Source organism: Mercenaria mercenaria, chromosome 17, assembly GCF_021730395.1.
Source record: "Mercenaria mercenaria strain notata chromosome 17, MADL_Memer_1, whole genome shotgun sequence".
In the NCBI taxonomy this organism is placed as follows: domain Eukaryota; kingdom Metazoa; phylum Mollusca; class Bivalvia; order Venerida; family Veneridae; genus Mercenaria; species Mercenaria mercenaria.
The window spans coordinates 66,059,642-66,087,088 of NC_069377.1; the positions used below are offsets into that span (position 1 = coordinate 66,059,642).

The 27,447-nt window shown below is 37.0% G+C and overlaps 1 protein-coding gene across 1 annotated transcript in view; it reads right to left on the reverse strand.

Moving 5' to 3' along the window:
* The window catches only part of LOC123536678 (GATOR complex protein Iml1-like), a 126,746-nt gene that overhangs the window by 59,396 nt on the left and 39,903 nt on the right, over positions 1 to 27,447 (reverse strand). Inside the window, exons 16-24 of the mRNA XM_053527889.1 lie at positions 23,516 to 23,555; positions 20,485 to 20,587; positions 15,972 to 16,225; positions 15,020 to 15,229; positions 13,157 to 13,266; positions 11,492 to 11,568; positions 10,746 to 10,831; positions 10,280 to 10,378; positions 1,008 to 1,121 (exon numbers count right to left, since the gene is read on the reverse strand). Coding sequence (XP_053383864.1) covers positions 1,008 to 1,121; positions 10,280 to 10,378; positions 10,746 to 10,831; positions 11,492 to 11,568; positions 13,157 to 13,266; positions 15,020 to 15,229; positions 15,972 to 16,225; positions 20,485 to 20,587; positions 23,516 to 23,555 — 1,093 coding nt within the window. The remainder of the gene's footprint in view (positions 1 to 1,007; positions 1,122 to 10,279; positions 10,379 to 10,745; positions 10,832 to 11,491; positions 11,569 to 13,156; positions 13,267 to 15,019; positions 15,230 to 15,971; positions 16,226 to 20,484; positions 20,588 to 23,515; positions 23,556 to 27,447) is intronic.

The window sequence follows — 27,447 nt, forward strand, 5'->3', positions numbered from 1 at the left end:
ATAAAGTACAGGAGAGTACGTAATGCTATTAAGTAGAAATCATATGTAATATTATTAACTAAAGATGTATGTGTGATGTTGTTCTAAAAAGGCAAACTTAAGCACTTTTTCCTCCATATTCTTTACACTTTTTTAAATTATAAATGAATTAAAATGGTAAAAGCATTTCTGTTGCATAACTTTATAAATTGTTTAACATAGGTTTAGCACTATTTTCAAATGTAATGGAAGTCAGTTATCCTAACATGCAGTTTTAAATTCTGTACAAAATCTAACATTCTCTATATGTAACTAACAACATGGCAACATTAATTAGAGGTACCATAACCAGTGAATCCAGACATATTGTCTTTTATCAAAATGTCACAGAGAATATTTGCTTTGTCTCTGGCTTAAACTTGTGACCTCTCCAATGATAGTATCGTGTCCTACCAGACAGGCTTTAAATACTTCAGGAATGTATGGTGTAACCAGGATTTTGCACTTATACAGTAAATATATGAACTCTACTGAATTAATTATGAAAAAAATGGATGATGTAAGGGACCAAATCTCTTAGTAAATTTGTGGAGAGTGGAGCAACAGTGCAAATAAATAATCAAGATAAGACTGCAACATAAGAGGTATATAAAAGATAACCAATATCAGAAGATACCAAGCTTCAACTTCACTCATTTATACATATTTCTTGTCTTGCCTGCTTTCAGAATGGAGATTAACTTAGGACATACTTTCCTGTGTAATCCAGGTGAAAATTACTTGACAGTTTAACTAAAGGCACAGGCCCCTTTGTAAACAAGAAGTAATACTGGTTTTAAAAAAATGGGGTTAGAAAATTATTTTCCTAAGTTTTGATCACATATATTCTGTTGATTAAGCATGTATGAATGTGTGAAAGTTGAAACTTGTATCTTATATTACATTAGAAAGACCATGCAGAAAATTATCAACACCAACAGCATGCTATGTTAGTTGCACTCTGGACTACTGGCCACATTCATGCTTACTTATGCCGGCACAAAAGTTTTGTGTATTTTCAATGTCGGCTGTAAGTATAGGCTTAATTAGCCTTGATTCTGCCTGATTGATTTCCGCATCATCCAGAGGTCTCCAATCTTGTCCTGGAAATTCCAAAACTTTGCTAAACATGACATTTTTTCCCATTTATCTTGAATAGTCCAAACTTTGCTGATAAAGAAACATCATTTCATTTGTCTTAAAAGTACAAACTTTGCTGAAAGTAACATTCTATTACAAGTGTCAAAAAATTCCAAATCTTTGCCAGAAAAAGATTTTCCATGTATCTGAGAATTTTCAAAAATCTGCTAAAAAAACATCTTTCCATTTACCCTCAAAGTTCCAAAACTTTGCTAAAAATACCATCATCAGTTTACACAGCTCTAGGTGCATCTAAGAATTACAACATGTTGCATATATTACAGCTGAACTCCTCATTTCCAATATTATAGACATGCAAGTCCAAGGCTTTTGAGCAGATTTACTGTTAACAATATATGCTGACTGCTTTCAATGAGTAGATATACTTTCGAAGAAATCGAATTGTTTACACTTTGGATAGATCAGTCCTCCAACTTACTCTCTTCACAGATTCTGTGAAATTTGTACACTCTTCATGAATAAGTATTAGACAAATTTGAAAACGTCTTACATCTGACTGGTTGAAAAAGTATGGTAAATATTGAAATGTTTGTTTGTATGCTCACTACCATTATGACAACATTCTAGCTTCAGGAGGACAATTGGTGACCCTCCAGGTAATCTTGCTGACAAGATCATACCAGAACCACTGACTGACTGATTCAAGGTAAATGACCTTTAAAATGCTGATTCCCATTCCTTAAATTATCAATTTACATTACTGCAAATTATCCATAACATCTCTTTTATTGTGTTCTTGGAACATATCTTATATTTCTACATTGAGACATATCATGCTAATTCTACACTATGGCACAATGTCAAAATTTCTTTGTTGAATCTTACTACAGTATACAGCTGGTACTGTTTAAAACCTGAATGGAAACTAGAAAATGCTTTTATAAAAAAGGGCATGTCTCCCCCAATGCGAAGTCCTATAGGCAAGAAGTCAATAGGGGTCAGGAGCGAAAGTCAAAGAGAACTGATGGTTGGCTGCAATAGGGATCATCTACTGGCATGTCCCGTCATCTAGCTAAATTTTACACTCGTGGCCCAGTGGTTCTCAAGTCACTGTTTCAGGCCCCTGTGACCTTGACCTTTGATCAAGTGACCTCAAAATAAATTTGGGGTCATCTACTCTGCATGTCCAATCATCCTATTAAGTTTTAACATTGTAAGTCAAGTGGTTCTCAAGTTATTTCCAAAAAATGATTTTACATGAAACAGGCCACTGTGACCTGACCTTTAATAGGGCTGACCCCAAAATCAATAGGGGTCATCTACTCTGCATGTTCAATCATCCTATGAAGTTTCAACATTCTGGGTCAAGTGGTTCTCAAGTTATTGATCGGAACTGGGGTTTTCAATGTTCAGGCCCTGTGACCTTGACCTTTAAAAGAGTGACCCCCCAAAAACAATAAGGGTCATTTACTCTGCATGAACCCAAACATCCTATGAAGTTTCAACATTCTGGGTCAAGAGGTTCTCAAGTTATTGATTGGAAATGGTTTTCCATGTTCAGGCCCCTGTGGCCTTGACCTTTAACAGGGTGACCCTAAAATCGTTAGGGTTCATCTACTCTGCATGACCAATTCAACCTATGAAGGGTTTTATCATTCTGGGTCAAGTGGTTCTCAAGTTACTGACCGGAAATGGTTTTCAATGTTTCGGCCCCTGTGACCTGACCTTTCATAGAGTGACCCCAAAATCGTTAGGGGTCATCTACTCTTTTTGACCAATCATCCTATTAAGTTTCAACATTCTGGGTCAAATGGTTCTCAAGTTACTGACCGGAAATGGTTTTCAATGTTCAGGCCCCTGTGACCTTGACCTTTAATGGAGTGACCCCAAAATCGATAGGGGTCATCTACTTTGCATGTACAATCATCCTATGAAGTTTCAACATTCTGGGTCTAGTGGTTCTCTAGTTATTGATCAGAAATGGTTTTCAATGTTCAGGCCCTTGTGACCTTGACCTTTGACGGAGTGACCCCATAATCAATAGGGGTCATCTACTCTTCATGACCAATCATCCTATGAAGTTTCAACATTCTGGGTCAAGTGGTTCTCTAGTTATTGATCGAAAATGGTTTTCAATGTTCAGGCCCCTGTGACCTTGACCTTTGACGGAGTGACCCCAAAATCAATAGGGGTTATCTACTCTTCATGACCAATCATCCTATGAAGTTTCAACATTCTGGGTCAAGTGGTTCTCTAGTTATTGATCGAAAATGGTTTTCAATGTTCAGGCCCTTGTGACCTTGACCTTTGACGGAGTGACCCCAAAATCAATAGGGGTCATCTACTCTTCATGACCAATCATCCTATGAAGTTTCAACATTCTGGGTCAAATGGTTCTCTAGTTATTGATCGGAAATGGTTTTCAATGTTCAGGCCCCTGTGACCTTGACCTTTGACGGAGTGACCCCAAAATCAATAGGGGTCATCTACTCTTCATGACCAATCATCCTATGAAGTTTCAACATTCTGGGTCAAGTGGTTCTCTAGTTATTAATCGGAAATGGTTTTCAATGTTCAGGCCCCTGTGACCTTGACCTTTGACGGAGTGACCCCAAAATCAATAGGGGTCATCTACTCTTCATGACCAATCATCCTATGATGTTTCAATATTCTGGGTCGAGTGGTTCTCTAGTTATTGATCGGAAATTGTTTTCACTGTTCAGGCCCCTGTGACCTTGACCTTTGACGGAGTGACCCCAAAATCAATAGGGGTCATCTACTCCAGCAGCCCTACAACCCTATGAAGTTTGAAGGTTCTAGGTCAAATGGTTCTCCAGTTATTGATCGGAAATGAAGTGTGACGGACGGACGGACAGGGCAAAAACAATATGTCTCCTGGGGGACATAATTAGATCAATTAAAACATTGTAAAACATTCAAAGTGTATTTTAATCTACTACAAAGTTTTAACCATCTTGAGAAATTGTAAAAAAGCATTCACCCCATGCTATGGTTACATGTAAAAACTGTATTATAAGCCATCTAGTATTGATGGTTAAATCAAAACTGAATACCAAAGAACTGAGAAAAAGTGAGTAAAACAAAGCAAAATTAACTAAAAGATCCCATATTTACCAACAGCTTTCAAGCTCTTACCAGATGACATTAAAACAAATACTTTTATGACAATATTGATGTCTGTTTACATCAGCTTAGCTAGTAGAATTTATTTCAGCTGAATTGTGAATAATGACTTCATACTGGCAGGTGCCAACACGAGCCCAGCTGGACTCCAAAATGTGAAGTCAGCATTGAGTGGCCAACAAGACCTCTCCTCTTTTGTCCATTATAACTCTTGTCATCCTACACACTAATCCACAGACTGACAAATATTAATTAAATCAAAAACATGCTGTCTTCATTTCAGATTAAAATCTGTTTCACATGTAACTGGGACTGATCAAGAGAAATTAAACACTACAAAACAATACCTGAAACAAGAGGACCATGATGGTCCTGAATCGCTCACCTCTTCCCACATGACCCAGTTTTGAGTATGACGTCGTTTTTTCTATTATTTGATATAGTGACCTAGTTTTTGAGCTCATATGACCCAGTTTTGAACTTGACCTAGATATTATCAAGATAAAAATTCTGACCAATTTTCATGAAGATCCATTGAAAAATATGGTCTCTAGGTTTTTCTATTATTTGACCTATTGACCTAGTTTTCGAAGGTACGTGACCCTGTTTTTAACTTTACCTAGATATCATCAAGGTGAACATTCTCACTAATTTTCATGAAGATCTCATGAAAAATATGGCCTCTAGAGAGGTCACAAGGTTTTTCTATTTTTATACCTACTGGCCTAGTTTTTGACCGCACATGACCCAGTTTCGAGTTTTTTATGCCACGTGACCCAGTTTCAAACTTGACCTAGATATCATCAAGGTGAACATTCTGACCAATTTTTATGGAGATCTATTCACAAGTATGGCCTCTAGAGAGGTCACAAAGTTTTTCTATTTTTAGACCTACTGACCTAGTTTTTGACCGCACATGACCCTGTTTCGAACATGACCTAGATATCATCAAGATGAACATTCAGACCAATTTTCATACAGATCCAATGAAAAATATGGCCTTTAGAGAGGTCACAAGGTTTTTCTATTATTTGACCTACTGACCTAGTTTTTGATGGCACGTGACCCACTTTCGAACTTGACCTAGATATCATCAAGATGAAACATTCAGATTAACTTTCATACAGATCCCATGAAAAATATGGCCTCTAGAGAGCTCACAAGGTTTTTCTATTATTTGACCTACTGACTTAGTTTTGACGGCACGTGACCCACTTTCGAACTTGACCTAGATATCATCAAGGTGAACGTTCTGACCAATTTTCATGAAGATGTCATGAAATATATGGCCTCTAGAGAGGTCACAAGGTTTTTCTTATTTTAGACCTACTGACCTAGTTTTTGACAGCACGCGACCCAGTTTCGAACTTGACCTAGATATCATCAAGATGAACATTCATACCAACTTTCATACAGATCCATGAAAAATATGGCCTTTAGAGAGGTCACAAGGTTTTTTCTATTATTTGACCTACTGACCTAGTTTTTGATGGCACGTGACCGAGTTTCGAACTTGACCTAGATATCATCAAGGTGAACGTTCTGACCAATTTTCATGAAGATCTTGCGAAATATATGGCCTCTAGAGAGGTCACAAGGTTTTTCTATTTTTAGACCTACTGACCTAGTTTTTGAAGGCACGTGACCCAGTTTCAAACCTGACCTAGATATCATCAAGATGAACATTCAGACCAACTTTCATAAAGATCCCATGAAAAATGTGACCTCTAGAGTGGTCACAAGGTTTTCTATTTTTAGACCTACTGACCTAGTTTTTGACCGCACGTGACCCAGTTTCGAACTTGACCTAGATATCATCAAGATGAACATTCTGATTAACTTTCATGAAGATCCCATGAAAAATGTGACCTCTAGAGTGGTCACAAGGTTTTTCTATTATTTGACCTACTGACCTAGTTTTTGATGGCACGTAACCGAGTTTCGAACTTGACCTAGATATCATCAAGATGAACATTCAGACCAACTTTCATACAGATCCCATGAAAAATATGGCCTTTAGAGAGGTCACAAGGTTTTTCTATTATTTGACCTACTGACCTAGTTTTTGACGGCACGTGACCGAGTTTCGAACTTTACCTAGATATCATCAAGGTGAACGTTCTTACCAATTTTCATGAAGATCTTGTGAAATATATGGCCTCTAGAGAGGTCACAAGGTTTTTCTATTTTTAGACCTACTGACCTAGTTTTTGAAGGCACGTGACCCAGTTTCAAACTTGACCTAGATATCATCAAGATGAACATTCTGACCAACTTTCATAAAGATCCCATGAAAAATGTGACCTCTAGAGTGGTCACAAGGTTTTTCTATTTTTAGACCTACTGACCTAGTTTTTGACCGCATGTGACCCAGTTTCGAACTTGACCTAGATATCATCAAGATGAACATTCTGATTAATTTTCATGAAGATCCCATGAAAAATGTGACCTCTAGAGTGGTCACAAGGTTTTTCTATTTTTAGACCTACTGACCTAGTTTTTGACCGCACGTGACCCAGTTTCGAACTTGACCTAGATATCATCAAGATGAACATTCTGATTAACTTTCATGAAGATCCCATGAAAAATGTGACCTCTAGAGTGGTCACAAGGTTTTTCTATTTTTAGACCTACTGACCTAGTTTTTGACCGCACGTGACCCAGTTTCGAACTTGACCTAGATATCATCAAGATGAACATTCTGACCAATTTTCATAAAGATCCCATGAAAAATGTGACCTCTAGAGTGGTCACAAGCAAAAGTTTACGGACGGACGGACGCACGGACGGACGGACGACGGACGACGGACACCGCGCGATCACAAAAGCTCACCTTGTCACTTTGTGACAGGTGAGCTAAAAAGACTGGGGTTATTCATACATTTATAGCTGAACACCCTTTTCCTATCAAGAAAACATGATCAGATTCTACTTATTAAATATCGAGTTAAATGCCACATATCATTCCCCTAATGCACAATATGCTGATTATATAATAATGACCTTCACCTTAGGATAATGACAAGATCACTGCTGCACTGCTGATAAACTGTCACAATTTTCAGTAAACAGATAACAGAAGATGCAGTTCCCAATATATTAATTATTTGATCAACGTTTCTTTATGTTTAGTTAGAAGTCCCACCATCAAAATTTAGGTCAAGCTTTTATGGTTGAAGAAGACACAGCAATTATTTAAGCTAATTACACAAACCTTCTACAAGTTAACAAGAGAATTGATTACGATTTTTGAACTAACAGCACAGAGGGGCAATTGTTTCGGGTTGGTAAGTATCCCTAGAGACTAACCTGCAGAGGCTTCTTATGCATAATAAAGGTTGTAAAAATGTTCTATTGCTATTTACTACTAGAAAAGCAACAATGTAAAGCTTGTTGTTTGCTGACAAATTGCCTTTATGAAACTAGATGTGTGTCCATAGGACACAGGTGCCCCCCACTTCTGCCACTGTAACATGGTTTCATGACTCAGGTTAAATAATTTTTAAGATGTTTGCAACAACCTTGTATAATTTTCATTTAGTTAGCCATAACTCTGGCCTAGCTGAGTAAAACTTAAAAAACAAAATAAATCAGGGGCCATAACTCCTACACAACTGAATGAATCCGGACCTGAAACCCCAGGTGCACAACTGCACATGCTGACCAACATTCCTGTAAACTTTGGTGACTCTAGGTCAAATACTTTTGGAGCTACGCACGACACAACATTAAAATGACCAATTTTTTACTAAGTAATGGGGCCATAACTCCTACAAAACTGAATGAATCCGGACGTAAAACCCCAGGTGCTTAACTACACATGCTGACTAACATTCCTGTAAAGTTTTGTGACTCTACATCAAATACTTTTGGAGCTAGGCGCGACACAACACTAAAATGACCAATTTTTACAAAGTCAGGGGCCATAACTCCTACACAACTGAATGAATCCGGACGCGAAACCCCAGGTGCACAACAACATATGCTGACTAACATTCCTGTAAAGTTTTGTGACTCTATATCAAATACTTTTGTTGGAGCTAGGCGCGTCACAACATTCTCGGAAGGACGGATGGTAGGACGGACGGACAGACAAGAGCAAATCTATAAGCCCCCACCACTCACCACTCATGGGGGAATGAAATGAAAAGATTGCTCCATGCATGTCTGCCTGGACAATATCTGAAATGCTTTGACCTCTAAGTGAGACCTTGACCTTTGAGACAAAGTCCAATGTCTTGTGCATGGCATACTGTGTCACTGAGAAAAAGCAGTTCTACCAAATAGGGAAAGGTTGCTCAATATAGGTCAAAGATATGGCCAAAATAAGTTATAAAATGACCTTTGACCCCAAAGTTTGACCCTGATTTTTTTTGAGATAGGGACCTTGGTCTTGCATGTAACACTCCATCACAATCAGACAAACATTTCTTTAAAAAAAGCTCCATGCATATGAAAGTTATGACTCAGACAATATATCACATGACCTTTGAACCCAAACTTTGACCTAAAACCTTAGGAGGGTAGGCTACACTCTACCTTGTTAAGGCAGACATTTCTGAAAAAAAATACTCTAAACACTTCAATGTCAAGACAAGCTCTAAAACTGACCATTGAGCCCTAAATGTGGGCTTGGGATTTGCTTGCTAGACACTGTCTCATTGAGCAAATATTTCTTCCTAAAAGCTTCAACAAGATCTAAAGACTAAAATACCTTGGACACCTAAGTTAAAATAGGACCCCCGAGGTTTGTGATGCAACACAATACTTGGTCTTATTGAGGCATGTCTGCAAAATCAAAAAGAAAATAGGTTCATGTATCTCAAAGTTACAGTCTGTACAAGATCTGCCATGATCCTTATCTTTGAGATAGGGGCCTGAGGTTTGAATGTGACACTGTCACATTCAGGCTAACAACTTCATGCACATCATAGAGTCTTGACAAAATTGGACTGATGCACACACACACACACACACACACACACACACACTCACAAACATAGACCAAAATGCTATTTTGAAGGCTAAGTCGAGCTCATCACAGGCAATCTCGATAAAAATGGACTTCTGTAGGTAAAAAATAAGCAAACAGCAATCTTGAAAAGCTCAAAAAGTAAGCAATATTACTGCACAATATTGTGAATGCTGTCAAACATGACATTTTTCCATCAGAAGTGCTTCATGCAGAACAGGTTCCAAGACTATAAAAGTGAGAACAGTCTCACAATGCATCCTTACCAATGATCAATTAAAGAACTGTGCTCAGAATCTGCCTACCAGATACTGGAGTTTTGAGTCTGGTCTACAAATACCATGCTCCTGCATTTTTTATGTTTTGAGCTTACTTATTTGGAATGTATTATTTGTAAGAAATTATAAGGATAAACTGTATTTGGATATAACATTGCATATAATCAACAGACAACATGAGCTATAAAGCTCTTGTGTGACCTACTAGGTAAGCTGGAACAGATACTTACCTGGACTTATTTTATCTACTTTTACAACCCTTTAACTACTGAATGCCAACCAGTACCATTATTCATAGCTCTAGTATGACATGGCTAGGAATCAACCCCCACCCCCACCAATACTTCTGCACTACAAGTGTACATTCTCCCATTGAGCTACTGAAGCACTTGATATGTAGTTCATGAGGTACACAAGCATTAAAAGATCTTAATCTGAAAGATCTCTCGAAGTTCATTCTGCAACAGCAGAGAAAAAAGGTTACAAAACTGAGATTGGTGACCAATGTCAAAATGGCAATATCTGATTGGTAGGTTTTGTGTTTGTTCTTTAAATTGACCAATAGTGAAATAACATTCTATTGGTTTCAAAACTCCAGTTTTGTAATTTCAAGTCCAGGTATAAAAGTTTAAAATTTCCTGGTCTAGGCTTTCAAAGTTAATATAACAGAAGCATTTACTATTGTCAAAAAATAACTTTGTAAAGCATTAATTTGAACAAGTAGGTAAGCAATAATTAACCTGATAATTAAAACTTCTGTTCTCACCTGTGGTTAATTCAGATGTCCATTCCTGTTCCCCTGTAGGGCCCCACATGAATGACCTCTGTCCTCTGTAATCCCTCTGACTGTAAATTGAACCGCGACCTTTGGATAAAAGAACCATTTTAGTTATACATTATTCTGAAAGTCTAAAATGCAAAACTACAAAGATTTTACCCTATTAAATCTACCCGAGTGACTTTCATGCTTTTAATGGTGGAAGAATTCCACAGATTCCTCTCAGTTATCTCTGGCAAAGATATGGACAGACACTTTGGTAAAACCATCAATCAACTTCCTCCTCTGAAAGAGTTCTACATAAAAACCTGCACTGCAAACCAAAAACTTGAGGAGCAAGTGGTTCCAACTCAGTAACTTTCATCATTTGGCATAAGGGGCTTCATTATAATACACTGTAATCAAAAGATTTGTAGCTACTGGCAATAAAAAGATTATACATGTATGTACATACTATAATCATGTGTCAATCCTTTCCTTAATGGTGAAACACCTGTTCTCAATGGCGAGACACCTGAAACACTGACCAAGTCATCCAGTCTGAAGAAAAAAACAACTGAGAAACATGTAAATTAATACAGGTATCAATGGCAGAACTTAGTCTATAACATATGTTGCACAATTTTTCAGAATTTATGTACAGAAACTCTTGAACTTACAGAGTATTTTCACCCATATATGCAAGACAATTCAAATCTACTAGACTATTCTTATGTAGCAACAGAATGATAACTACTGATGCGTTCAATACTTCCAAGCTCCACTGACAGTGAATTTAGAGTTTGTATCCTATACTTGTGAGTTAGCTAGGTCAGTCATGTCAAGACCTGATATGACATTAAACTTGACTCCAAAATTAAACTCGACTCCAAAATTATAATACTGAGATTGTAAACCAGTTTCAGAACAAAACCTTGCTATTTGTCATTCAAAAACAAATCAGCACAGAAACAACAAATCCTGAATGTTGAGAATGGTCTCCAGACATAGTTTTACAAGCTTAGAGATTGATCAGAATTTCTGCCACTTCTTGTACTCTTCTGAGAAATTGGCAATGCACAATAAACAGTATTTCTCAATAACATGTAGATTTACCAGCAATTTTTGTTTCTGTAGATTTTTAATTAATAACGTTGCAAGCAGTTATTCCTATGACTAAGTATTGATTTTAAAGCATATTTTACTGATAAAATAACTTACGTGTTGGAATCAGACAGTGTATCACTAGCTCTACTGGTACCCTGCTCCTTCCTAGCTTTCACAGCTATCTCCGCTGCCTGCAACAACATATAGCTTTCTTGTGTGGTATGGCTTAACTCTTGTCAAACAGTTTTAGTTAACATCAATAAGAACATAATATTTCAACCATTGTCTTTTGTGTTTATGACTACTAGTCTACTATTACATCCAAGGGTGGTAGCAGAATCTTTTTTCTTTAATAATGTCCAATTTATTGTCAAAATTTTCCAAATGCTATTGTAAATATGTAAATGTTGTTTTTATACTAAGATGACCCGAATGTTTTTTAACAATTAATTTAACAAAGTATAAACTGAATTATTAAAACTTTTTGGTGTTCAAAACTGCTCAAATACAATGGAAAATATTGATAAAAATCATTTTTGATGATTAATTCAAAACTAATGAAGATACTTAAGAACTCTAAACATTATCAGACAGCATGGTGTATAATATGAATGGTATTGTCTTCTATCTAAGAAATCAAGGAAATGCCTTATGGCAGAAAAATGTGGACCAAACAGTAGGTGATTCTCTACAGGTAAATCACAACTCCCCTACATGATAACTATGACTTCACCAACCTGTCACATGCAAAAAATGGATAACTAGAAGATGCTTTGGTGGAAAGACACATTTCTTTCCAAAGCATAGTAGTAATAGGCAAGAAGTCAGTAGGGGACAGGAGCAAAAGTCAAAGAGACACTGATGGCTGGCTTAGACAGGGATCATCTACTCATCATGTCCAATCATCCCATGAAGTTTGTGCGAAGTGGTTCTCAAATTATGGATCAGAAATGGTTTTTCATGTTCTGGCCCCTATGACCTTGACCTCTGAAAGAATGGCCGCAAGATCAATAGGGGTCATCTACTAGGTATGTCCAATAATTATTTTCCATGTTCTGGCCCCTCGTAAACGACTTTCCATGTTCTGGTCCCTGTGACCTTGAACTTTGATTGAATAACCCAAAAAAACAATAGGGGTCTTCTACTCTGCAAGTCTTTTCACCCATTGAAGTTTTGAAAGTTCTGGGTCAAATGGTTCTCCAGGATTTTCTAAGTCCAAAAGGGGGAACAATTAATGTCAGAGTTATGGGACTTGATGCTATCCAAAGGTAAAGTTTCTTGTTTAACGTGGGTAGTCCAAGAGGGGGCATAGTTTGGCCAAAATGCATGTCAGAGTTATGGGACTTGATGCTATCACCTAGTTTTATAACCCCGAAGATACATGTGATGTTTCAATTCAATACCTGCATTAGTTTTTGAGATAGTAACTTGCATGTAAAACTTTAACCAGGATTTTTTAAGTCCAAAAGGGGGCATAATTTTGCCAATATACAGGTCAGAGTTATGGGACTTGACCCAGTCAGGTTGGTTATTGCCATAGAAAATGAAAAAATAAGTTTCAAAGCTATATGTCTTTAAATGATAGCTACACCTATGTGCATGCAAATCTCAATCAAGGTGTGATGCCGACACTGATGCCAGGGTGAGTAGAATAGCTCAGACTATTCTTCATATAGTCAAGCTGAAAATGTAGAAATATTCACTGACAAATATTGCGAAACCTTTTCACATGTATCTAAGAACTTTAAATGTAGTTTTAAAAATGTCCATGAAATGTACCTGTATGACTTCTGGAGTGAGTTCACACAAATCCACATCATCTTGATCATTGTTATCATTGTAACTGTATGTGTGCACATGGTGGGTCTGGACAGCCACTCCATGGGGATCTTAAAGCACAAAATATATAAATATAATTATTTTATATGTGTCAAAATTATATGTATCCATGAACTCGATGGGTCTGATCTGCCACTCTGTGAGTGCAGTGAGTCTAAACTTCCACTATGTGAGTGCAGTGAGTCTAAACTTCCACTCTGTGAGTGCAGTGAGTCTAAACTTCCACTATGTGAGTGCAGTGAGTCTAAACTTCCACTATGTGAGTGCAGTGAGTCTAAACTGCCACTCTGTGAGTGCAGTGAGTCTAAACTTCTACTTTGTGAATGCAATGAGTCTGAACATCAAATATGTGAGTGCAGTGAGGCTTAACTGCCACTCTGTGAGTGCAGTTAGGTTATATTGCCACTCTGTGAGAGCAGTGAGTCTAAACTTCCACTCTTGAGTGCAGTGAGTCTAAACTTCGCACTTGAGTGCAGTGAGTCTGAATTGCCCCTCTATACTATCTGTAGGACTTCTGGAGTGAGTTTCACATACATGCACATCCTCTTGAGCACTGTTATCATTGTAACTGTATGTGTGCACATGGTGGGCCTGGACAGCCACTCCATGGGGATCTTAAAACACACAATATATAAATATAGTTATCTTATATGTGTCAAAATTATATGCATCCATGAACACGGTGGGTCTGAGCTGCCCCTCTTTGAGTACAGTGAGTCTAAACTGTCACTGTGAGTGCACTGAGTCTAAACTGCAACTCTGTGAACATTGTGGGTCTGAAATGTCACTCTGTGAACATTGTGGGTCTGAAATGCCACTCTGTGAACACTGTCACTCTGAACTGCCACTCTGTGAACACTGTGGGTTGGTACTGCCCCACTCTGAAAACAGTGGGTCTGTACTGCCCCTCTATGAGCACAAGGAGTTTAAACTGCCATTCTGTAAACACAGTTGGTTTGAACTGCCATTCTGTTAACACACTGAGTCTATACTGCCACTCTGTGAACACCATGGGTCTGAAATGTCACCCTGTGAACATTGTGGGTCTGAGATGCCACTCTGTGAACACTGTCAGTCTGAACTGCCACTCTGTGAATACTGTGGGTTGGTACTGCCCCACTCTGAAAACACCTCTATGAAAACAATGAGTTTAAACCGCCATTCTGTAAACACAGTTGGTTTGAACTGCCACTCTGTGAACACACTGAGTCTATACTGCCACTCTGTTAACACCATGGGTCTGAAATGTCACCCTGTGAACATTGTGGGTCTGAAATGCCACTCTGTGAACACTGTCAGTCTGAACTGCCACTCTGTGAATACTGTGGGTTGGTATTGCCCCACTCTGAAAACACTGGGTCTGTACTGCCCCTCTATGAAAACAATGAGTTTAAACTGCCATTCTGTAAACACAGTTGGTTTGAACTGCCACTCTGTGAACACACTGAGTCTACACTGCCACTCTGTGAACACACTGCCACTCTGTGAACACACTGAGTCTAAACTGCCACTCTATGAACATGGTGGGTCTGGACTGCCACTCTTGGGACAGGAAAAAAAAAAACCTTTGACCTCAAAATGTGACCCTGACTTTAAGACAGGAGTCTGGGTTTGTACATAAAGAACATTTGTGACATGTACTATTAAAATCCTTTGATGGTTGGCAGAGTTATTGACCAGATGCTAAAGTGTGGATGGGCAGACATCCAGAAAGACGAAAAAGGGCAATCCTATTGTTTCCAAAACTGGTTTTCAAGTAGTCGGGGACTAAAAATATCTGCTTAAAAGAATGCATAAATATACCTGTGGGGAAAGCATGGATCCATCTCCTCCTATTGGAGGTCATCTTGAATTGCATCCTTGATGGTGCAAATGGATTTATTAGAGCCCTGTGACGTTTGTAATGATGAAGAAAGTTCCTGTGACCGACTGGCGAGCCAGCACTGCCAACAATGGGTCTCAAACCAAGGTAGGTGTCATTTTCTGAATCATTAGCAGTTGTGGATTTTTTCTCTGGAAAGTAAAAATATCAGATCACTTGTATTGCCTTCTAAAGTCCTCTGTAAGTACATTTTAAAGAACTTTAGTCAAAACATCCACAAATATCAAATGTTTCATTTGTCTTTTGACAGCTCTCAAAATGTTCCTTTACAATTTTTGACAGAGATCAAAACATGTTAAGAGCAGTTTAGGAACATAACATGAGTAGACAAACTAACATTACTCTTGATTGTCATCTGCAGATAATAAATAACTTCAGCTCATTAAACAGTGTTGTATGAGTTCACCTTTCAGCAGTAGTTCAATTATGTAACAACTATCAGTTAACCTAACCAGCTTTACTGGATTATTTACTCATTCTGACTAATTCTCCACATGTATCTTACAACCTTCTCACATGAATCAAAGGTAAAAAAAATGACTTGCAAATAATGTTATCTGTCAAGAATCAATGGCAAACGTTGCCCAAACAATCAATGGAAAAAGGTGCCCAGAGATTCAGCTCTCCGAACATAATCTTATGCTATACCCACTGGGCTAACCAGGCAAACTTTATCATACAAAACAGAGGAGATCACCTGTAACTATATTCATACTGTAATCTGTGCTTGATCAAATCAGCACAGAAAATGTTTGCTCTGCCTGGGATCTAACTCCGTACTAAAAGAATCATAAATTATCTTCCAAATGAGATAGCTTTATGACAAAGGCGGTGTTATATTGACAAAACAACTGTTACAGTTAACTTACTTACCAAGTATCGGGAAACATCCAAGTGATGAAGACAAATTGTCTCCACTACTGGAATTTGATGGTATTGACACAACTGGAGAGGTTCCAAGTTTTAAGTCAGGCTTCTCTACAGGTAGTAATGAGACATCGTCAGAGATATGACGTGTACGTGGTATGTGGAATAGTTTGGCCTCCATGAATGTCTGTGGGGGTTGTTTCTTACTGACGTCATACTTGTCAGACTTGTGTCTCTGACTGCTACTAGCATTTCTGTAACTGAAATATCAAGTTATAAATCAGATTTATTTAAAGATTAGAAATAGTTTCTAAACTAGGGCTTGTTTTTCATGAAAATCGTATATCAACCCACCACTTAACAAACAGACAGTGTAAAATGCCACAACTTAAGGGCTATAACTCCAAAGAAAATCACTGAAACATAACAATCCAATGATTACACAACATGGCCTGGCACTTATAACTTGTGTAAAGTTTTGTGCAATTCCAATCAGTGATATAGGAGAAATAGCACAGACATCATAGCCAATTGCCCATCACCATTCAACATTAAGCCAAGTTTTATCTGTCAAGTAGTGTAAGCTCTCTAAGTTACAACAAATCCATGGGCTATAACTCTGCTGAAAATCAATGAACTTGAACATGACAAAAATATGCCCAAATAAGGCTTCACACTGATCACTCCTGTAAGGTTTGGTGGAAATCCACCCAACAGTAAAAGAGAAGTAGCCAAATCATCATAAATTTTGATGAATAAAAAAGAGCCATGTCTGTTGAAAATCACCAAACCAGAACAAGGCAATGACATGCATAATTAGGCTTGGCCATGATCACTTTTGTTAGATTTGGTATAATTCCTTCTGGTGGTATCTGACCAGTTGCGCAGACAAGGTAAAATACTACAATTCAAGGGCCACAACTCTACTGAAATTCATTGAACAGGAAGATGCTGACAATAAGCACAATGAGGCTTGGCAATGGTCACTCTTTTATTTTAAGGTTTGGTGGAAATCCATCCAATAATACAAGAAATGTGGCCAAAAGATGATAAAATTTATTTGATGAATCAAGGGCCATAATTCCACTGAAAATCCAAAACCGTAACATGCCAATTATATGCATAACCAGGCTTAGCAAGGATAATTTCAGTCAATTTTCCTGTAAATCCACTTGTTGGTGTTGGAGTTGCGTGGACATATGGACAGACAGACAATCAAAATGTCTACTCTCCTCCATCAAATGTGAGAGACATAATTAACAATCAAATATGATAGTAAGTTTTTGTATAAGAGCGAATTATGTAATTTCAAATTTCAAAAGGAGTCACAAGCAAAATTACTGGAAACGAAATTTACACACTTCTTCACAAAAGATCTAAACTGCAAATTTAGGTATCTGAATTAAAAAGGCCTGGAACCTCAACTTGTAAATCTTCAGTCATTTGTCTACCAAACTAAAACACAATTCAATAACGACTTGTGTTAAAACTTCAGTAACCACAGTCTACCACACTAAAACACTACAATTCAATAATAATGTATGCTAAAACTTCAGTTATTTTGTCTACCAAACTAAAACACTACAATTCAATAATTATGTATGCTAAAACTTCAGTTATTTTGTCTACCACATTAAAACACTACAAATCAATAATAATGTATGCTAAAACTTCAGTTATTTTGTCGACCACACTAAAACACTACAATTCAATAATACTGTATGCTAAAACTTTAGTAATTTGTCTACCACACTAAAACACTACAATTCAACAAGAGGGACCATGATGGTCCTGAATGGCTCACCTCTTCCCACATGACCCAGTTTTGAGTATGACGTCATTATTTGACATAGTGACCTAGTATTTAGCTCATGTGACCCAGTTTTGAACTTGACCTAGACATTATCAAGATAAAAATTCTGACCAATTTTCATAAAGATCCATTGAAAAATATGGTCTCTACAGAGGTCACAAGGTTTTTCTATTATTTGACCTATTGACCTAGTTTTCGAAGGTACGTGACCCTGTTTTGAACTATACCTAGATATCATCAAGGTGAACATTCTCACTAATTTTCATGAAGATCTCATGAAAAATATGGCCTCTAGAGAGGTCACAAGGTTTTTCTATTTTTATACCTACTGGCCTAGTTTTTGACCGCATGTGACCCAGTTTCGAAACTGACCTAGATATCATCAAGGTGAACATTCAGATCAATTTTCATGAAGATCCATTGAAAAATATGGCCTCTAGAGAGGTCAAAAGATTTTAATAATTTTAGACCTACTGACCTAGTTTTTGACTGCAGTTGACCCAGTTTCAAATGACCTAGATATCATCAAGATGAACATTCAGACCAACTTCCATACAGATCCCATGAAAAGTATGGCCTCTAGAGAGGTCACAAGGTTTTTTTATTATTTGACCTACTGACCTAGTTTTTTAAGGCACGTGACCCAGTTTCAAACCTGACCTAGATATCATCAAGGTGAACATTCTGACCAATTTTAATGGAAATCCATTCACAAGTATGGCCTCTAGAGATGTCACAAGGTTTTTCTATTTTTAGACCTGCTGACCTAGTTTTTGTCCGCACATGACCCTGTTTTGAACTTGACCTAGATATCATCAAGATGAACATTCAGACCAATTTTCATACAGATCCCATGAAAAATATGGCCTCTAGAGAGGTCACAAGGTTTTTCTATTATTTGACCTACTGACCTAGTTTTTAATGGCACGTGATCCATTTCGAACTTGACCTAGATATCATCAAGATGAACATTCAGACCAACTTTCATACAGATCCCATGAAAATATGGCCTCTAGAGAGGTCACAAGGTTTTTCTATTATTTGACCTACTGACCTAGTTTTTGAAGACACGTGACCCACTTTCGAACTTGACCTAGATATCATCAAGGTGAACATTCTGACCAATTTTCATGAAGATCTCATGAAATATGTGGCCTCTAGAGAGGTCACAAGGTTTTTCTATTTTTAGACCTACTGACCTAGTTTTTGACCGCACGTGACCCAGTTTCGAACTTGACCTAGATATCATCAAGATGAACATTCAGACCAATTTTCATACAGATCCCATGAAAAATATGGTCTTTATAGAGGTCACAAGGTTTTTCTATTATTTGGCCTACTGACCTAGTTTTTAATGGCACGTAACCCAGTTTCGAACTTGACCTAGATATCAAGGTGAACGTTCTGACCAATTTTCATGAAGATCTTGTGAAATATATGGCCTCTAGAGAGGTCACAAGGTTTTTCTATTTTTAGACCTACTGACCTAGTTTTTGAAGGCACGTGACCCAGTTTCGAACTTGACCTAGATATCATCAAGGTGAACATTCTGACCAACTTTCATAAAGATCCAATGAAAAATGTGACCTCTAGAGTGGTCACAAGCAAAAGTTTACGGACGCACGCACGCACGGACGACGGACGACGGACACCGCGCGATCACAAAAGCTCAACTTGTCACTTTGTGACAGGTGAGCTAATAATAATGTATGATAAAACTTCAGTAATTTGTCTACCACACTAAAACACTACAATTCAATAATAATGTATGCTAAAACTTCAGTAATTTGTCTACCACACTAAAACACTACAATTCAATAATAATGTATGCTAAAACTACCACACTAAAACACTACAATTCAATAATAATGTATGCTAAAACTTCAGTAATTTGTCTACCACACTAAAACACTACAATTCAATAATAATGTATGCTAAAACTTCAGTAATTTGTCTACCACACTAAAACACTACAATTCAATAATAATGTATGCTAAAACTTCAGTTATTTTGTCTACCAAACTAAAACACTACAATTCAATAATAATGTATGCTAAAATTTCAGTTATTTTGTCAACCACACTAAAACACTACAATTCAATAATAATGTATGCTAAAATTTCAGTAATTTGTCTACCACACTAAAACTTTAATAATTTGTCTACCACACTAAAACACTACAATTCAATAATAATGTATGCTAAAACTTCAGTAATTTGTCTACCACACTAAAACACTACAATTCAATAATAATGTATGCTAAAACTTCAGTAATTTGTCTACCACACTAAAACACTACAATTCAATAACAATGTATGTTAAAACTTGTGAGAAAACAACATTTCATGAGAAGAATTAAATGCCTGATCTTATTTCTGACATTTTTACCAACATTTCTGCATTTTAAGTTACTTATTTCTTTTTTTAAACAGATGTTGTCTTGCTGTATGGCCATCATAAACGTCATGGCACTTCTCTGCTACCATCAGGTTTTTCCACTTATGATGGAAGAAGACCCCAGTGCTGAACAACCAATCTTCTGCTAGCCAGATGGATGACTTCTCCATATGAAAGCTTCAAGCATGCCTCAAATCCATAGTTACCAGATGAAAGTAGCATTCAGTCAACCCCTTCATCATAAACTCATTTATATGTGACTATATATAGTATCTTAAATAATGATGTATTTGACAGAAGTTGACTCACCTGGTAAGTGATATATTTCTGTTTGGTAATTTGAAAACTTGGGCATCATATTCATCATAGTCCACAAAGGGAAAATTGTCATCCTCTGATCCATAGGAGAGATCTACAAATATAAGAAAACAACATTGTTTGCCAATCAAAAATTATCTTCCTTTATACACTAAACATACATTTATCTTTTTAACATTTAACTTTAAAACTACCAGTAATGCGTACAGCACCTTATATCTACCATTTTCTATGACTGGTCTCTAACAATTTTATATTTAGCTTGTACTGCAAACTTGGTAGTTGTTTTCAGTTTCAAAATTGGTCTTTTTTCATATTTACTATGATTCACTTAAAGACCCACCACAACCTAGTGACCTACTTTTTCCTCCCACATGAACTTCGTGCAAATCATTCTGGTTTACTGCATTTATTCTACATTAGGTGACAGTTGGACTATTTAAGCCCTCCCAGTCATAATTAAAACGTTCTTACACTGTAGAAACAAAGTGTGGTCTAAACTCACCTTAATATATCAAGTACAGTGAAACACCGCTCGCTCGAGCATCGATGACTCGAGCACCCCGGCTCGCTCGAGCAATTCATGTGGTCCGGCCGTTTTCCTTCTATTTTCTATATGAAATTACCATGGCTGGGTCGAGCACCGATAACTCGATCGCTCGAGCATGACACCTGGTCCCTGTGTATTAATTTACTCTTTGTTGCTTATGGCTAACTCGAGCAGAGGTGTCAAAATTTTTCACACCTTCGGCGGTCAGAATGTATCTGTTAATTTAAAATTTTCTCACGCCGTGAGAATTGCATGGTCTATTCCCCGACTATCTTAAATGTTTGTTTGTCGGTATATTTGATCTGATAATGAGATCAATTATTGATAAAAGGTGGAAGAAAAATTTTATTGATCAAAATTGTTATCAATTATCACTTTTTTTCTGCGGGGTCGAGAAAATAATTATGAGATCTTAATGTTTTAATTAACAGTTGTTTGCATGCAAATAAAGGAAATAAGATAGCCTTTTCATAAAATTGAGACGATAATTATGAGATCTAAATTTGGGGAGGAAAATTGCGAATTCCATTACAGTATTTCAAATAATAAAAAAAAATGTCTTAGCTCTTTCTTCACATGTGCCATTTACGATCTATCATAAACAACGTTTTTTTGAAAATGTCACGAGTGTGTTATTATTACGCATCACCGTTTCCTCTGCAATGGTCTCGGTGACAATTGGTAAAACAAAATTCAATTTTCTTCGTACGTTGGTCAATGTTTGGGTCGCTCGAAACCATGGATAACTCGAGCATTTTGCTCATCCCTTTGCGACCTCGAGCGAGCGGTGTTTCACTGTACTCTGCATACTACTACATTTATTTAACGATATATTTCGACAGTAAATACACTGTCTTGGCCTTATATATGTCACTGTCAATTTGTTACTAGATATTTGTTATTTCTCAATTTTTTCATGCTAACCATTAATAATTACCATCATGGAAATACAAAAGAATACAGTTATTTTGTGGGGTGTCTTTAAAGACCCACCACACCCTAGTGACGTACTTCTTCCTCCAACCTGAAATTCGTGAATCATTCTGGTAATATTGGTATAACACAGGTATGCTACAATATTACAGGTGGACAACTTAGGCCCTCCGTGAATTGATGTTTTTTTCCAAAGCTTCAGCTGCCAACTGATTGAATCAATCTCTTTTCAGTATTGTTTTAAAAACACAGGTAAATAACTATTTTACTATATAGAAAGAAAAAAGATTAGCCTAAACTCAACTTAATACACCAACATCTGTGCATGCTGCTACATTCATTCAATAAAATGCTTAGACACAACACATATTCTCTTGGCCTAATATTTGTCACTGCCAATTTGTAACTAGATACCTGCTTTTCTCATTTTTTTTCATGCAGATCATATATAATTACCATCATGGAAATACAAAAGAATACAGTCATATAGGTCAAGGTCATTAACAATAAGGACAAAAGAGCTTAAAATCAGACAATAAACATCACAAGACCAATCATAATATTTATGTGTGTGTGCTTGTAAGTTTGTTTATAGTTTTCACTGGCTACCGATATAGGTGACTATCTCCTTCAAACTAATGTTTTAGAGGATAGAGCAAGATTCTAGAAGCTTGTTTGATGTGCAAGATACAAAGCACACAACACTGGACCTTGATTTCAAGTCACATTGAGACAGTTATTGTAGTTCAAGGAGCAAGGGATGCACTTACTTCCCCTCGTTCCATAGTCATTTTACGGCTTGACTGCTGCGTTTCTGCTAATATTACACTATTTTACGTAACCATCCAATATATTTCAAGAAACCATTCATCATCTATCACTAGAACAGTCATCATATATTAATGGTAAATTAAAAGACAATTCATCATATATCACTGGACAAATCCACAATTCATCATATATCACTGGACAAATCCACAATTCATCATATATCACTGGACAAATCCACAATTCATCATATATCACTGGACAAATCCACAATTCATCATATACATATCACTAGACCTTCATCATATATCACTTGACCATTTATCCTATATCACTAGACATTTTATTATATGTATATCACTAGACCATACATCAACAAGAGCACCACAATGCGAAGCAATATATGCCCAAAAGTATGACCTTTGACCCCCAAGTGTGACCTTGAACTTGAAGCGAGCCATCCGAAACATGCGCACTGCACGTCATCTCAATGTGGTGAATTTGTGCTAAGTTTCTTTAAAATCCTTCAAGCAGTTCAAGAGTTATAGAGCGGACACGAAACAAAGTCATATGACTTTTGACCCCTATATGTGACCTTGACCTTGAAGCGAGCCATCCAAAACATGTGCTCTGCATGTCATCTCAATGTGGTAAACATTTTTGCCAAGTTTCTTCGAAATCCTTCAAGGGGTTCAAGAGTTACAGAGCAGACACGAAATTGCTAACGGACAGATGTATAAAAATATTAATGAATTATCTCTAAATGATTACCTTGTTCAACCACTGTCTCCTTCTGTTTCTTCTTGTCAAACTGAAATAAAAGAGTATAATCATGTCAGTATGTCAACTGTTCTATGGCATAATCAATAAAGGACTCAAAAATGAAATACAGACAAAATTGTCATGACAAATTCAAGTATTTCAAGTCAAGCCACCAGCAATGTGCTGACCAACTGTAGTTTTAAAGAAGGTACATGTCTATGGTATGGTCATCAATGAAAGTTTTATTATAGACCAATTTTGGTGACTGACAGAATTTCTTGCAGCATGCCTTCCAAAACTGTCTGGCAAATCACTTACTCAGGAATTCAGAGATAATCACACCCTATAACGTGATAGCGCGACACCACCAGATAACATGACACCAGATCGGATAACGCGACACTCTGCGGAGTTTGTTGTCGATTAGAAGTTAGTATTTTCATTTTTTTCTTTACACAATGTGAATCAGTGAAAAGCAGACTCTTACCAGGTTTCGAGGATAGAAAGAGGCAACTAAAGGAATGTTTTCTGAATTAAAAAGACCACCAAATAATCATACAGATGGCTAATCCACGGCCAGATTTTCATTGTTTTGGATATTGAACCGAGGATTTTTTCTCATTTCTGAAGCAACAAGCTTGGCATTACCCTCAATAGAAAGCCAAACATTCTCTCTCTTTGTCTGCCAAATATCCCGGCGAAATCTCCATTACTTCCGAAAATACGAGGTGTTAAAGTCGGATGGGTAGACCAAAAATGTTCTGTCTGACACCACATAATTCCCTGGGAAGGTTCTTACTGACACCAACTTTTGAAGATTAGATGTTCTGTCTGACACCAGCATTTGATCATACTTTTTTTGCCTTTATTTCGCTCGGTTTGCAATATTTTATCGAATTTACGCATGTTTTCGGGTATAACGGGTCGTTAAATTCATGTTTCTGATAAGGGTTTAGGTTATAGTGTAGAAATTCACCGTAATTCGGTCGAAAATGTGCCTTCGTGGTGTTGTTGAAAGTAGTATACATAAAAAAATACTTACTTTTTTTATTTTTGGCACTCTTGCGTGTAAAATATTGGCTTATTTCATTCGCAGAATGTATTTTCAGTAAAATAAGACGCGTTTCAGGTTAAATATCGCGTGTATATGGCAAATGATAAGAGAAAACGAAAGTAGGGTCGTTTACTGCGCGACGCCGTCAACAACGCGATTCGAGAAAGGGTCAGTGGTTTCAGTTTATACTGGTATAAAACCTTTTAATTTCAACTATTTTCAGGATTCAGTTCAATTTCTTGATATCTGATACAGTATGATGGGTGATTTTGCACTAAATGATCTATTGTAACTTTAAATACAGCAAAGCTTTCATCACAGTAATAACACCTGTACTTCCGTCTGTTGTCCATTATTCTTCCATTAACCTGAAATATTAATTGCTATTAATGTGTGGAATATATAGATATATACAGAAATTATACGAAAACGGTTGAATTAGCCGCTATAACTATCGACCGCTATATAATTAGCACCCGCAACTTTACAAGACTTCGGACGGGCCTGCAGATGATTTGTAATATTGAAAATTGGCAATAACTTAACATTTTAACTAAGGTGTCTATATGAATATTGCCAGCTTCAATCAAGCAAGTTGTTTTAATGTATCAAGGGCATGTATGCAAAACGATAATACATTCATTTCGATTTTTTGAAAGCGTACCAAAGAGTAAGTTCTGGAGGAGAGAATGTCTTTAAATTTTCTGTACACGACCTTTGGACTATAAGATTTTTTTAATAATGGGTCTCCATTACTGTAAATAGCAACCTATCTACCAGCCAGTCTTTTCAATTCAAATGTCTGGATTCCACCAACAGCACAATGAATCAAAATGACGCCTGAGACCCCTTCAAAATATGTTCTACTTCTATATGAGCCGCGCCATGAGAAAAACATTATAAGCGGCTTTGCGACCAGCATGAATCCAGACCAGCATACGCATCCGCGCAGTCTTGTCAGGGCCCATGTTGTTCGCTTTCAAAGCCTATTGCAATTAGAGAAACTGTTAGCGAACAGCATGGATCCTGACAAGACTGCGCGGATGCGCAGGCTGGTCTGGATCCATGCTGGTCGCAAAGCCACTATGTTGGTTTTCTCATGTTGCTCATATATCATATATATCTAGATACTAAAACATTGACAGAATATGAATAGGTCAACAATATATGAATAGGTCTTTCAGAGCTTGTTGAATATTGACTCTGACAATCCTATCAAAATATGACTCCTCCTACCCCACTCAGAGGTGCACAACCGTTAAATCATTCGGGATTTTACTTTCTCTACACTTTTATTGTCATGACACGTAAAATCGTGCTGAATGTCGTCTTGAACTGTAAAGGTTTTATACCAGGGTTCTTGTGTAAATTCGCCATAGTTTAGATCCATGTACTATACTTTTAGAACTTCAAACCATAGAAACCTATATATATATAGTAAACTACAAATAATCAGCCGTCAAACTATGAAAAGAAAAGGTGGTGTAGACAGATTTGTGGTGGAACGCCGCCAGATTGAAGCCACTGACCCTTTCTCGAATCGCGTTGTTGACGGCATCGCGCAGTAAACGACCCTACTTTCGTTTTCTCTTATCATTTGCCATATACACGCGATATTTAACCTGAAACGCGTCTTATTTTACTGAAAATACATTCTGCGAATGAAATAAGCCCCCATTTTACACGCAAAAGTGCCAAAAATAAAAAAGTAAGTTTTTTTTTATGTATACTACTTTCAACAACACCACGAAGGCACATTTTCGACCGAATTACGGTGAATTTCTACACTATAACCTAAGCCCTTATTAGAAAAATGAATTTAACGACCCGTTATACCCGAAAACATGCGTAAATTAGATAAAATATTGCAAATCGAGCGAAATAAAGGCAAAAAAAAGTATGATCAAATGCTGGTGTCAGACAGAACATCTAATCTTCAAAAGTTGGTGTCAGTAAGAACCTTCCCAGGGAATTATGTGGTGTCAGACAGAACATTTTTGGTCTACCCATCCGACTTTAACACCTCGTATTTTCGAAAGTAATGGAGATTTCGCCGGGATATTTGGCAGACAAAGAGAGAGAATGTTTGGCTTTCTATTGAGGGTAATGCCAAGCTTGTTGCTTCAGAAATGAGAAAAAATCCTCGGTTCAATATCCAAAACAATGAAAATCTGGCCGTGGATTAGCCATCTGTATGATTATTTGGTGGTCTTTTTAATTCAGAAAACATTCCTTTAGATGCCTCTTTCTATCCTCGAAACCTGGTAAGAGTCTGCATTTCACTGATTCACACTGTGTTAAGAAAAAATTGAAAATACTTACTTCTAATCGACAACAAACTCCGCAGAGTGTCGCGTTATCCGATCTGGTGTCATGTTATCTGGTGGTGTCGCGCTATCACGTTATAGGGTGTGATAATTCCCTGACTGATTCCCTTGTCTTTTCTGTTACATTCTCTTCACCATCATTAACCCAGTCTCTTATTTTTTGACATTACCAGGTAATTTAATGATTTTTGAAACATTTTATTTGTTTTCACTTCAGAATTATAAGATGAGAAACTGTTGCAAGCAGCTAAAGACTTTTTCTCTCAACATTTTTTTTAATTCCCTAATAATTCTGAAATTTTTAAATTCCCAGGAAATTTCCCTGATTTCCATAGTTTGTGGCATACATTTTGTAGTAAATCATGTTCTCCTACATATGCTACCATTTAAAATGTACTTTACTTGAGAATACCATTATTGGGTTAAAATTATATCAGTGAGATATATTTAAAGATTTAACTGCTTGATCATATCATATTTGTTTACTTTATCTTTAAAAGGAAATTTAGATGATCATCAAGATTTCAAAAAGTTTAAAGAGTTACTACCAATATACAGTC